The 14,750-nt window shown below is 43.2% G+C and overlaps 1 protein-coding gene across 10 annotated transcripts in view; it reads right to left on the bottom strand.

Moving 5' to 3' along the window:
* Positions 1–14,750, bottom strand: part of Tdrd1 (tudor domain containing 1) — a 49,916-nt gene that overhangs the window by 15,575 nt on the left and 19,591 nt on the right. For 7 of the 10 annotated variants that reach the window (XR_004123674.1, XM_031390793.1, XM_031390796.1 and 4 more), the window contains 11 exons: positions 14,171–14,278; positions 13,726–13,908; positions 13,158–13,301; positions 12,612–12,783; positions 11,707–11,793; positions 8,657–8,824; positions 8,435–8,542; positions 7,311–7,481; positions 5,821–6,063; positions 5,348–5,485; positions 86–196 (listed from right to left, as the gene is read on the bottom strand). Coding sequence is in view for 9 of the 10 variants with exons in the window: in XM_031390793.1 (XP_031246653.1) it covers positions 86–196; positions 5,348–5,485; positions 5,821–6,063; positions 7,311–7,481; positions 8,435–8,542; positions 8,657–8,824; positions 11,707–11,793; positions 12,612–12,783; positions 13,158–13,301; positions 13,726–13,908; positions 14,171–14,278 (1,633 nt within the window). In the remaining variant the exon portion in view is untranslated. The remainder of the gene's footprint in view (positions 1–85; positions 197–5,347; positions 5,486–5,820; positions 6,064–7,310; positions 7,482–8,434; positions 8,543–8,656; positions 8,825–11,706; positions 11,794–12,611; positions 12,784–13,157; positions 13,302–13,725; positions 13,909–14,170; positions 14,279–14,750) is intronic. The other 3 variants (XM_031390800.1, XM_031390802.1, XM_031390801.1) reach the window with 1 other exon arrangement.

Below are 14,750 nucleotides of genomic sequence, written 5' to 3'. Positions count from 1 at the left end.
CTGAACGTTAGGGACAAGGTGGTCCACAGGCACTGAACGTTAGGGACAAGGTGGTCCACAGGCACTGACGCCAAGGCTAACTTACCTGCAAAGAAGGCACAGCAAGGCCGCCCTAGCTCTGCCTTGAAGCCACCGTGCGGCCTCTGTGCACAGTAGTCTGCTAAGGACTTATTCAGGTCATCCAGCTTCTTCAAGGCTGAAAACACAACACAGAGAACAGACTGTTAAAGGTAAACATTAACCACACTTCCCCTTTAATGTCAGAGAACATTTTCACCATGAAAATCTCAAGTACGCCCCAAACAACTGGTAACTACACCACATGCTGCTCCTTTCACAAAATTACTACGGCAATACAACAATATTCAGTTAAATTCTTAATAAACTGAAAACCAGTGACTTCTTGGGCACAACACAGATCGGCAGTACCATCTGTATGCCACCACAAGGTTGGAGTATAAACCTCATACAAAACCCATGAAGTTAATACTGTCCTAAAAAGTAAATATAATTACTAAATGCTAAGTTTAGTTAATGTTCTGATGGAAGTTCTGTAGGCAGATCTGCCGCACAATGAGAGGAAGGGGAGGCTGTCTCCAGTGGAAGACCACACAGAACCACAGGCAGACAGCAATCTCCTAGCGGGAAGCAGATGGCAACACAAAGAGCCAGGACAGCAAACTACTGAGGACAAACAACGGCTTTGACATCTACAGAAAAGGGGTCCAAGCAGCTATATAAGCCAGAGACAAGCGAACACCTCTGAATTATGGCAAAGGCTGTCACAGAAATAGACATTCTAAGAACACTTCCCACTTTCAGATGCGCAAGGACATGCTGAAGGAAATGGATGAAGCAAGCACACAAGAGCATTGGGAGTGTCTTGGTTAGATTCTCAAAGGACGTGTGGACTCTCCGCAGCACACTCACACACTGACCTATCACTGTGACTGCGATCTGTCCCAAGGGAATGCTTTCAGGGCTGGAGACGTGGCTCAGGGGTTAAGACCAGCTGCTCTTGCAGAGGACCCCAGTCAGCCCCCAGGGCCCACACTATGGCTCACAACCATCTGTAAGTCCTGCTCCAGGATCTGGCCCCTCTTGTGGACCACATGGGCACTGCATGTATGTGTGGGCAGGTAAACGCCTACACAACTTTTAAAAGGCAACAGTATCAGAGTAAACCAGAATATAAGGACAGCAACCTCTATCCACACCTGTTAAACTGAGAGAAAACCACACCGATGGCAACAATGTAGCTGCAAAAGAATAACAGCGCCCAGACCGCTGGTTATCCTGTACTGTGTCCTACCAGGGCAGCAACTGGACGCTAACACAGCCTAGTGCTGATCTCCCAGGTTAACCACACAGAAACTCGGAGAGGGATGTACAGAACTCTCTACACCACCTATGCAAATACAAAGTATATAAATTAGAAGCATACTAAGAAAGGAATAAAAAGTACAAAAGTTATGTACATAGAAGGAACACATATCAGGCTGCTTCTGCCTCTGAAAAAGAACTGCAGACCATGAGGAGAGGCTGGGGTGTCTTCATTTCCACTAAACTCTGTTATTGTTAAGTTTTATACCATATGCTTGGCAGTCGCCTATGAAAATAAACAAAAGGAAATTTTAAAGTTTTGATTCTTTAATTTTTTTAAGTTTTATTGCATTATGATGAGAAAAGTTACATGATTTCAATTTATCTGAATTTGTTAACATTTAAAGAACATATTTTGAGTAAACAGAACTAAATCACATTCTTGTTTCCCTTTTGTACCCCAACTCCTCCCAGAGAGCCCCCTTCAATACCTATAATATCTTTTTTGTCATATTCTTTAAAATTTATAAAACATTATAACAATAAAAATGAGTATTATAAAAATTGTTTGATATAAAACAACCAATTTAACAGTCTTATATAGATGCTTGTCTATAGCAATACTGAAAATACATATGCTTTTCTCAATATAAATTTTAAATAACTCCAAACATATTCAAAATAATATATCACTACTAGTATTTTCTTAAATGAACATGAATACATAAAGACTTTCTGTTTGTGTGTATGTTTTGTATTTAGTAGACCTTAAAATCGTGGCTCTTACAAGCTCAAAATAAGAACAATTTTTAGACATTGGAGTTCATTGTAATAAGGCTTCAATGACCCTCACATCACCAAAGGATTTTACCTCCATTATAGCTAAGCTGAGAGTTGACAGTTCTGCTGCGCCAAGGAATGATTGTAGGCACGATTTTTGGAAACAGATTCCTGCTATAGTCAAAGCTATTTGACTTGAATGAGTGACTTTATTCTCAGCCCACAGAGAACAGGTTACATTCAGTTAAGAAATGGTGTGTGTATTATCACCAACTGTTTCAATGAACAATGGTTCTGCTTGGAGGGTGGCATACACATTAGGTGAGGGTAAGAATCTGGTTCATTGGCTGTGATAATTTGGAAAAGCATTCATCTCAGAGAAAGAGTAACTTATAAAGTCCTCTTCTTCAAACTTGATATGAGAGTTACAAATGTCAAGCAAAGCAGTCTCACTCTTTGTTGTTCTCTTACAAGCCACCTCCCTAGTTAATTGTCTATATTTCTTTTGGCTGTATAAATACTTTTGAAATATGCAAGCTGTTCTGAAAACCACAGTAAAGTGTAAAAACATGAAATAAACAATACTACTAATAGAGAGGCTGAGACAGGAGAAGCAAGATCTCAAGACCATTATGTGGTACTCAGCAAGACACTGTCATGTACAAACAAGCAGAAAGTGTATGTGGATTGTACAATATTGACCTATGTCTCCAATTACCAAATTAGAGAGACCACTGGATGACAGTCAACAAATTTCTAATTTCTCATATTTTTGGATTTCAATCAATTAGGATATGTTGGTAATATTAATTTTCATATTAAGAAAAATTGTTACTTCCTGTTGTTTTTGTTGTAAGAAATGGAATTAGGTTTGTGTGTGTTTGTTGAAAGATTACTTTCTTGCTTCTTCTAGGGTGTAGTTTTGCTCCTTATGTTGATGTTTTCCATCTATTATCCTTTGTACGGCTGGATTTGTGGAAAGAAATTGTGTAAATTTTGCTTTGTCATGGAATATCTTGTTTTCTCCATCTATGGTAATTGAGAGGTTTGCTGGATATAGTAGCCTGGGCTGGCATTTGTGTTCTTTTAGGGTCTGTATGACATCTGCCCAGGATCTTCTAGCTTTCATAGTCTCTGTCGAGGAAGTCTGGTGTAATTCTGATAGGTCTGCCTTTATATGTCACTTGACCCTTTTCCTTTACTGCTTTTAAATTTCTTTGTTTAGTGCATTTGGTGTTTTGATTATTATGTGTCCGGAGGAATTTCTTTTCTAGTCCAGTCTATTTGGAGTTCTGTAGGCTTCTTGTATGTTCATGGGCATCTCTTTCTTTAGGTTAGGGAAGTTTTCTTCTATAATTTTGTTGAAGATATTTACTGGCCCATTACATTGGGAGTCTTCACTCTCTTCTATACCTATTATCCTTAGGTTTGGTCTTCTCATTGTGTCCTGGATTTCCCAGATGTTTTGGGTTAGGAGCTTTTTGCTTTTTTGCTTTTTCTTTGGCTGTTGTGTCAATGTTTTCTATGGTATATTCTGCCCCTGAGATTCTCTCTTCTATCTCTTGTATTCTGTTGGTGATGCTTGTATCTACGACTCCTGATTTCTTTCCTAAGTTTTCTATCTCCAGGGTTGTCTCTCTTTCTGATTTCTTTATTGTTTCTAACTCCATTTTTAGATTCTGGATGGTTTTGCTCATTTCCTTCACCTGTTTGATTGTGTTTTCCTGTAGTTCTTTAAGGGATTTTTGTGTTTCCTCTTGAAGGGCTTCTACCTGTGTTCTCCTGTATTTCTTTGAGAGTGCTATTTATGTCTTTCTTGAAGTCCTGTATCATCATCATGAGAAGTGAGTTTAGATCTGAATCTTGCTTTTCCAGTGTGATGGTGTGTCCAGGACTAGCAATGGTGGGAGAATTGGGTTCTGAAGATGGCAAATGACCTTGGTTTGTGCTGCTTATATTCTTATGCTTGCCCCGCATCATCTGGTTATCTCTAGTGCTACCTGCCCTTGCTAAATCTGACTGGAGCCTGTCCTTCCTGTGATCCTGGTTGTGTCAGAACTCCTCAGAGTCAAGCTGTCTCTGTGATCCTGTGATTCTGGGATCATGTGACCCTGGGCTTTTTAGAGCGCCTGGGAGTGGAGCTTCCTCTGGGTATTTTGGGACTGGCTGCAGAGTTTGCGCCCAAGGTCTGCTCAGGGTACCAGCCCAGACAGACCAGAAGGAACCTGAGCCACTGGGCTGGCGGAGTTCCTGTGTGCCTGGTCCCACTGGTCCCAGTTACCATGTGAATGCCTGGTGCCAATAGAAGTTAGGAGAGGGTATCAAGTTCCAATTCCCCGGAACTGGAGTTTCAGATGGTTGTGAGTTACGATGTGGAGACTTAGAACCAAACCTGGATCCTCTGCAGAAGCACCAAGTAACCACTGAGTCATCTCTCCAGCACCGTGAGTTTTGCTCTACATGACACAGTAGTCCACCTCCTAGGTGACTCTAAATGAAGACGCCACGCATCTCAGATCTTGAGAGTCAGATAGGGGCTCAGATATCTAGTCTAAGGTATTAATTTGGCAGAAAAAAGTGGATCTAGACAAGTTAAACTCAATGATGCTCATTCACTTTTACAGCTCAAATGAAACAAAATATAAACTATGAGAACGCAGGACAAATAGAAATCTCAAAGTGACAGTTGTCAGAATTATGGGAAATGACTCAAAAAAAAAGTTGGCTAGCACTGATGACCATAGAAATACATGATGACACAGCAGAAACCCATGACTCAGCAGAAACAATCGAACACAGAGGACTGAGTCCACTTCCTTCTGAGGAGGAGACATGGGTACGGACAGGAGGAGAAGCATCGGAGGCTTCTGGCTAACTTTTTCTTTCCTTCCTGATAAGCTGTCTACTAGGGCTGATCTGTGACAACCATTACATGGCACTCTTTTTGTTGTTGTTGTTCCACTTCACTTTACATCTCACTCACTGTCCCCTCCTAGTCCCCTCTACACTGCACTCTTGACACAGCATTTGATCTCTATGAATGTAACAGCCTATCAGATCAACAGACAGACTTAATTTCCAACAATGATGTTAGGCGATATGTTGTGAAACCTAAAATGGCCATAAGACAGAATAACACAAACTAAGCGCCATCAAGGCCTTCTGTGCCTGGCTGCTTACAAACAGCATTTGTGTCACACGGTAATACACTCTCCAGAATGAACCACTCATCAAGCCAGCTTACCGTCATCTTTAAGAAAGTGGCAATAGAACTCCCCGGGGCTGTACATCATGCAGACCATCACATCCACTGTCTCGTCAACAGTGAACTCAACCCATGTCCACTCCAAAGCTTCTGCTGGTCCTTCTGTGGCCGAGGGAACTGTGAAAATAACCCAATGCTTTCACAAGATGGAGACACAGCTTGGGAGGGGAGAGCTGTCGCTGGAGGGCTGTGGAGGAATTTGGGACAGCTCAATCTCCACTGACATTCTGGTGTCTTTATAGGAAGGTGAACCTAAAATTCATGATTGCAATTAACCTGACCACTCGAGTGTCACACATTTCTGACTAATGAAACTTTCAACACACACCTCTGTGTACACAATTTGAGGTGTGTTTATGTGAATGTTCAATTAAAAAGGTAAAAAGACACCCAAATGCCAGCCAGTTCCCCTGAAATCCTGGCCCACACTCTCTCAGACTCAGCGTACTTACCGCTGGCGGTGTGCACACTGACGTCTTTATCTGCCCCTGTGTCCTTTTCCTCAATGGCAAAGCCTGAGTCTAGGAGCGCTTTCGAAGTGCTGAGTGGAGGAGCCACCGACTCGTCTACAAGTTCCACCAGGGCCCTGGTGCCCAGCATGCCCACCACTCTCACTGTGACCATTCTGTTCTGTACAATCTTTTTCATGACACAAATAGCTTCTGGAGTCCAAATTCCTAATGATGGCTTCACTCCTAACAAACAATTGTTAAAAGGATATTAAAATAATTCCTAAAATAAGCATTTACACATTTAACTTCATTTCTTCAAAAACAATAAAGGTTTCCTCAGAAACATATCTATGCCAATCTGAGAGTTTGTAAACACAAAAAATAGCCAAATTAAAAATACTTCTGGACCTCAATGTAAAACAAACACACACAAAAAACCATCTTAATTCCATTGATAGAAAAATGTCCAGGAAGCCAAATCCATAGAGAAAGAAAGATTAGCCATTGCCTGGAACAGGCTGACCTGGAAGACATACATGCAATCCCCAGGGTATGATGGGATGTCCCCAGACAGATGTTGGTTAGTATGTACAACCCACCTAAGTTTATTTTAAAAAAATAACAACAAACAAACAAACATCTACTGAATTCTATACCTAAAACAAGAACCCCTACAATGTCTAAATTATAGTGTAATAAAGTAATTAATCATAAAGGTATAAACAAGCGATTAATCATAAAGGTATAAACAATCCAGGAAGAAGTACTGGCTTTACATACACATTAATGTGGAGTTTTGTGGGGTTTTGTTCTTTCTTAAACACAAATCAGTATTGCCAATAATTCACAGGCATAGAAACTAGAGCTGAATATACCTAGCCCCATGCCTCTACCCCACCCCACCTCCACTGCCAATCAGGAAAAACGCCTCAGCTTCTACTACTGAAGAGAATGGGAGAGACATGGAAAGTCCACAGGGTGAGGCGCTGCAGCTGCGTCTCTGGAGTGTAAGTGTGTGACAGTACACGCTCTCCTGATGGAGTGCACAAGTGAGCTCAGCCCTTTCCACAGAAGAGGGGACAGTATGTCCCACAGACACCACAAGACACATATTCATGGCACCTCATCACCTGGGGAATGGATCCTATGGAGGTTATTCTGCAGGACTGTCTTGCAATGCATCCAAGGAAATCTTGGAAAGAATACACATGCAGCCCAAATTAAAAGAACATCACTATCAAAACTCTGAAATGTCTGATATGAGATACAATCTGTAATAATGGTAGACCTGTGCACCTCGTGGAAGACAAGTTATTGACACAGGAAGAAGCCCTTGATCCTATGGACAAGGTACCTACACGGTGACCTCCAAGACTTGACCTCAGGGCTCTCACTGCTCCGATACACAGGTGTCTACACCACATGCATGCTCACATTTTCATTTTCATGTCGTGATATCTGAAGAACTAGAGGACCACAGCATGCCATACCTGCCAGCACACAATTTAGAGCTTGCATCGGCAAATCCAACAACTTTGGAATTATGGGACAAAGTCTTTTCAAACTAAGAATCTCAAAGTTTCCATAATCGACATATCCAACCAGGACAGATTCTTCAGAAGCGTAGGCCAGAACCGAAGCACGGTACCACTGATCATCCTCTGAAACAAGGAGAAAGGCATCTCAGACACTCTAGAGCCAACACAAGTGCTCCCCAACAGAGATGGCTATATGGACATTCTGCTGCAGTGCCGAGCACTCAGCATGGTGCTCACTAAACACTGCCAGCAGCCTCGCACTCCCAAAGCAGGACCATTGTGCTCAGCTTAGCAACTGCCTTGCTTTTTCCCCCTGCAATCAAATACCTGATAAAAAACTCAAAGGAAGAAAGAATGATTTTGCTCATGGTGTCAGGTGGGGGCATGGTGGGGCAGAGAAGTCAGCACTCCCTGGTGTGAAATCCAATCAAGCTGATTATGAAGATTAAGCACCATGCCACAGCATATCATATAAGTATGAATGTATGTGACTTGTTTCTTCAACAGATAGCTAGTAGGTAGCCCAGCAGGGGTGAGAACATGTTCCAACCACATGAATCTCCAAGGTACAATGTTTACTTGCTAAGGTACCTATAAGGCTATTTCTATAACAGCAGGATGAATTACATGGATATAGAATTACAGGAGCGAAGGCACTGATGGGCTCTGGGCTGCTGGCTCTTGAGTGGGCTAGCAGAGCTGTCCTTAAGGCAACAACTAGGCTTCTACAAAATAAAACTTGTGGAGTGGCAAGAGGTGAGTCACGACTGGGCTGAACCTCAAACAAAGCTCACCAAGAAGGGAGTGACAGGTTCTATAGCCCACACTCATGTCAGTGTTCCTCTCCATGTAACAGTAAAGGACTGACAGAAACTGTATATGCAGGCTCCTGATGCTAGTGCCCTGCCCTTACAGGAAGCATAAACCACACTACTTTAGTCGAATTTGACAGGACTTGCTTAGGGTGTATATGCACCCTAAGCAAGGGTATATGGTAACACTCAAGGCCTAGTGGGGCTATTTGGTGTGAAACAAAGATTTGGGGCTTTACTCAGATGAATGTAAACCATCCTCACCTGAGAACTGAGCACAACACACATCCCCAATGGTTGGATAAAAGTCAGAGCGTGGAGTCACATGGCCACAGTATTCACTGAGGGATTCCTGGAGCTCAGCAAGCTTGTCTGTGGACACAAAGCACATCTCAGACTCAGAAATGTGCTTTCCTGTCTTCGGTGACATACTGAGTATCATAGAGCACTTTATGGTGACAAAACACACTAAGAAAACTGACTCACGGCCGCTCTGCAGCTGCTGACAAAAGAAGTCCTCTGGTGTCTGGATGTGGGCAACAACGCCACAAAACTCGTCACCCACATTCAAAGTCAGCACTTTGGGGATCAGGGCATTTCTGTCTGTCACCATCTTGTTCTCAGCTGTGAGTCTTCCAATATCCTCCGATGCACCTTGTCAGAAAACAAAAAGACCTTGACATCATGGAGAGAAACAAAATGGCACCAAAGTAGCAAGAAAACCAGGGAACTCGAATTGTATGAAGGCATGAAGACTGAGTGGGCAACAGTCTGTAATGGAAGCAGATACTTGGGTGCTGGACCTTCACCAGAGAAGTAGAACCATAGCACAAACAGAACCATAGCACAAACAGAACCATAGCACAAACAGAACCATAGCACAAACAGAACCATAGCACAAACAGATCCAGATCTAACTACAGAACCAGATCTAACTACAATGCTCTCTCATAAAATATTTGGCTACTAAGGAGCTTAGGAGAATACAATTTAGAGTTGATCCTACCAAAGAAACATGGGCAGAGCCTACTTTACAGTAAATGGAACCCTACAGAAAGCCATCTGCTATAATATATGCAATTTAATTAAAATTACACTTAAAATGCATTCCTTGGTTCAAATGAGGAAGATGTAACGTAAGTGCCATGTGGCTCAGAGCTGACAGTCTGAAGGACTTTGAATGCCACAAAAATAAATAAGTAAATAAATAAATAACTCAGAATGCAAGACAGCTCTGAGGACTGAAAGTAAAATGAATGGCCTCCGCGACTGCCGCATCCTCAAAGGTGGGAGTTTCAGGAGACAAGCCAGCCAGCCATCAGCTCTCAGGATTCTGTGAGACAAGCACTCCCTCCAAGGAGGCAGGAAGAAGGCATTGCTCAGATAAAGACCAAGGTCAGCCTCACTGTTTTAACTCAGACACAACGCAGCAGATAACAGAGTTACAGAATCATCTCACCAGACCTGCCTGGCCTCGCTCTAGACCGACCTGCTGAGAACTTCCAGGATGGAATCTGACCTGAAAGCAACTGGGAGGGAACTGACTAAGCAATCTGTGCTCTTACAAGTCTCCCATCCTGAAGTGTGAGGGGCCCTGGAGTCCTTCTACAAGAAGGACAAAGGCGCCCGCCATAGCAGGGCCTGATATCAGTGAGGGACAGGGTCTCCATTAGGGTTTCTACCGCTGTGAGTATACCATGGGCCAAAGCAACTCTTATAAAGGATTTAATTGGGGGTTTGCTTACAGTTTCAGGGGGTTATCCCATTATCATCATGGGCAGGGGCATGGTGGGTGCATGGTGGTACTCTAGGTGCTGGGGGAGCAGAGAGCTACATCCTGATCTACAGGCAGAAAGAGACTGCCTGGTCCTGGCACAGGCTTTTGAAGCCTCCAAGCCTACCTCCAGTCAAGACACTTCCTCTAACAAGGCCACACCTCCTTATCCTCCTATTCTTATCCAATAGAGCCACTCCCTGGTGTCTAAGCACTCACATAGATGAGCCTCTGGGGGCCATTCTCATTCAAGCCACCACGGGCAAGGTATAAACGTGTCTCAGCCAGGTCTAGGGACAGTGCAGCAGGTTCCGGTCTGCAAGGCTCGCAGCCAGACTATGCAGGACAGTTACCAATCTTCCATTCCTTTCTCCTCTCTATCTTTAACAGGGTGTCACTAAGCTCTGAGGCACCTGAGACCTGCCTTATTCACATCCCACGTTATACTCCCCTCCTGCACCTTTCCTCATGGTCACCTCCAGTCATACCTCAGTTTCCATTTTTCAGACCCAGCCATGTCCTTTTAAATGAATACCTTTTGCAAATGTATTCCTTATTTCTTCGGTCCCCGCCGTCCTTCAAGACTACCTCGTCCCATGGCTCAGCAGGCACCTCTGCAGGGGAGTTTCTCTACCCCAGCCTGCATAACCTGTGTGGACCACAGAATCCCTCCATACAACCTTTCTACCTCCAGGGAACCTCAGCAGAGTAGACACAACTCCAGGCGTCCTGCTTCTTGCTGCGGAGAGCCACACTGCATCTGTGTCACTGAAGAATGGCTCTCTTACCCAGAAGCCCTTGCCTCTCTGCTGCTCTTCCTAGCTTTCTTGTCACAACTTTTACTCTGTCATGGCCCAGGTTACTTCGTTGGTTCCTTACTCTGCACCATCAGCATTATATGGTCAGTCCTAAGCATGACGACTACTAGACTATTATTGTTTAGTTTTCTTCTGTAGGTGATAAAGAAATACTCAACATTCTTCATCAAGATTTCTGTTCTAGGGACACCATGAAGTCAAGCAAGTGCCATAGGACTCAGGCTGGAGATAAAAGATAACCACAGAAGGTTGTCCCCACTGTCATAAATGTTCCTAAAGAGATAGAGGTAAGAAAACATGGATGGTGGAAAAGAGGGGAGTAAAAGATATAACCAAGCATTATTTGGGAGGAAAGCCAACAGTGACTTGGCAACCAAGGCAACCAAATAAACAGGTACAGGATAGGGAGCAAGAGACGGCTGGTCAGAGCAGTCCAGTCTGTCTTTGGGATGAATATTCATCAACTTGGTACCACCTCTGTACCATGGACAAAAGACAGTGAGTTATGTCTACATCCAAAGAACAAAGTAAAAGAGGGACAAACCATAAAAGCAATGCAAATGAAAAATGCTCACGGTGGATCTCATTCCCTTGTTAAACTTGATGTAAACATGTACACGTGCAGTTAACAAGTAAAAAAATTACAGTCTTACATACTGCCCTACTACAACAGAATTTCAGAGAACTTGCTACTGGTAAAAACCCAGGTCTGGAACAAAGCACACTGAGGTAGTATGCACTGGAAAGCCCTTAGGCGAAAGTGCCCTACGAGAGTACATTAGGACTCATCCACAAAACACTCAGAGGAGACAGGAGCGAAGACTGACATTAGAAAATGTGTTCTAAATGAACACTACCCATTTCTTATGCAGTGGTCCTGACAATGCTACCACCAATCTGCTGTGTGACTGGAGCCCCTGCTCAAAATGGGCCTGTATACTCACTTTGGTCCATACTTTGCTTCTTGGAGTTCTGCTCATCTGTTTTCATACCATATCCCATTTCCACAAGCACATGGTCCAGATGTTTTCCTAAAAGGGGATTCAGAACATATATTTCCATTGAGACACTACATAAAGCACCACAGGCAAAGAGAAAGTAAGAAACAAGCCAACCATGTGTCTCAGACACTGTAACTCCTTGCACAGGCTTTGTTTCAGCAGGTCAGTTATTACGGGCAAAATAACACCCAGAAAAGCATAGCTTTTAAAATTTAAACAAAATTCCCAGTCACTTGACCAAAATGTTCGCTAAAAGATTCATCTTCAAAACTCCAAAGTCAGTTATTTCCAAAGCACATTTAAATTAACCAGTTTATCCCAAGAAACCCATTAAAGGCACAGGATTACATGCTTAAAACCGAGCAGCCATCGCTGACACAAACTCACATTCCAAAGCTGAAACCGCAACATGAAATATATATGCCAAAGAAATAAAATAGACTTCATACTAAATTTCAACATACAAGCTCCTGTTCTACCAAGTCACCAATGAGAGTGACTCTTCTATGAGAAAAAAAGGCATAGTGCCTTGGAAACTGAGGCCGTGAGTAATTCAGTATGAGGGGTCACTTTTCCAACAGATACTAAACCAAGGAAGGACAGGATCCCCGACTTCATCTGCTCCTCAGCTGAACACTAATGCTATGCACATCTGTGAGGACTGCTGCAGGAAATGCATGGGGTCAACAAATCAGAGATACTCCTTAGTTCTCTCTCATAAAGCTGCAGAACTCACAGCAGCCATTACGGGAACAGTAAACGGATAATAACATAGTGGCCTCTTATTGGCCCGCATCTGGCCTGCTAAACCGAACTAAGAAATGTGAAAAAGACGACTCACATCTTACCTGAACTCTGTAGCACAATGCTGACGGCACAGGTGAGCAACTCCTCCTCTAAGATGTCCATGACCTTGATTGAGCAGAACTGCTCCAACAGCAGGGCCTTGACGGCTGCGACACAGTCTTCACCCCACTCGCCCGTGGTGGGGATGACACCTGACACACAGCACTTGATGGCCTGAAAGATTGTGTACAACTTACTTACAAGAATGAAAAAGTGAAATTTTAATTATTTAAAGAGAGTGCTTAAAAGAATGTATTTCATGATGCAAACAATCATCAAAAGCCATGAGGATTAAGCTAGTGTGATCACATTTGCCTTCGATGCTTCTGCTGCAGCCATGCTAACTGTTGGTAACTAGAGCTTCAGAAGTAGATACTAGATATAAATTTTACCTTTACATCAATTCTGGCTTCTTTCCAATATTCTATAAATACAGAATGAAGATGTGCCTGAAAAAGCTACTTACTCCCAGGCATGCTACCTAACTAGAGACCAACAGAAGAGGCAGCAGCAGGACACCGACAGGAGTTCACAAGGAAGGGACTCACGGAAGGAGGGAACAAATCAATGCCTCTGCTTAGCTGGTGAATTCTGTCTATTGGAATGATCTCTTCATTTCCATAGTCAATGTACAAGACGCATGCCTTCTTCTGCAGCACATCAACACCTTGTATCAGAGCTCTGTTCCAGGTCTGCAAAGGAAATGTGCAGCACTCCGCTTTACACACAACTTCACAACCCTAGCAAACAAAGGTTCCTCTTTCCTCCAGAAGCACCCCCAAACTCACCACCATTTCTCATTGATGAGAAATCCCTGAAACCCTGAAATGGTCCAATTAGGACATTTTCAGATGTACTAGCACTCTGAAGTTACTCTAGCCCAGGTGACCATCATACACTGCTTCAGGTATACACACAAGTGCCACTCTGAAGGCTAGCAAGCAGTGTTCACACAGCCACTCAGGACTGAGGCAGCAGAGCCTGATGGGCCATGCCTAGGTGACCTGAGCTTACCCCAAGACAGCCGACGCAGCTTTAATAGCTCCATCATCATGAGCTGGCCCCAGAGAGGTAAGTTGGCGCATTCTATTAAACAATTCGTCAGTGAATGGTTACCTGATCAACTGTGTATTTGGCAACACAAACTTCCCCCTTAACAGGAAGATAACCATCTTCAGGTGCCACGTTTGCATATGTCTCTTTCAAGCTTACAGAGAGCTGGTTCATGTACTCTAGAACCTCCGAAGAATATAACTGGACATAAAAGTTACTCGGGTGCTTGAATTCAGTAACTGTACCCTTTCAAAGACAAAAAAGGAAAAAAAAGAAAGGAAGGAAGGAAGAAAGAAAGAAAGAAAGAAAGAAAGAAAGAAAGAGCATAAGTTTCTTAAATTTTATACCTAAGATAGAAAAAAGCAGTACATGGTTTTCATAGTCTTTGTTGATTTAATCAGGTCTCGTCCATGCTTAGTTACACTGTAAACTCAATGCAAGTACAACGCACAAAGAATAAAACTCAGCAGTTCTTTAGACCTCTCTCCAAGCAAAGCAAATCCAGTACCTTTATTTCCATGGATTTCTTGAGTTGGAGACTTCTCAAATCAGAGAACATTACTCTCTCAGCACCAACTGTCATTTCTTTAGTAACTCCCGGGGGACAATCAACCTGCTTGGAACAAGCACACACACACAGCTTTGACACAGCCTGGCTCCCACTGGCATGATGGTCACAAAGTCTCACTCTTACACGAGTCACAAACCACAGGAGCTGGGAGGCTCTAACACTCCTGAGAGCCACTTTCTGCAGGCAGGGGACACAGCACGGGGTCCAAACAGGAAGTGGGTGGCAAGAAGATGACCTTGAGGGAGTTACACAGATGAATCCATTCAACTTTCAAGAACTTTTGTTTTGTTTTTTTGAGATGTTCTCTCACTCTGCAATGCAGCCTGGCCTGAAACTATGTAGCCTTAGCTAGTCTAGAACTCAAAGCTTGCCTGCCTCAGCCTCTCACATGCTGGGTGTGCAGGTATGAGCCACTCCTGGCAACATTTAAAAGTTTAAATGTCTACCTGTTAGTGTTTTGTAAGAATAGATATTGTAGAGAGATTTTTTTTCAGTAGAAGGTACTATCAGCCACTAA

The sequence above is a fragment of the Mastomys coucha genome, unplaced genomic scaffold (assembly GCF_008632895.1).
Source record: "Mastomys coucha isolate ucsf_1 unplaced genomic scaffold, UCSF_Mcou_1 pScaffold21, whole genome shotgun sequence".
NCBI classification, from domain to species: domain Eukaryota; kingdom Metazoa; phylum Chordata; class Mammalia; order Rodentia; family Muridae; genus Mastomys; species Mastomys coucha.
This window is presented reverse-complemented; position numbering and strand designations above follow the sequence as displayed.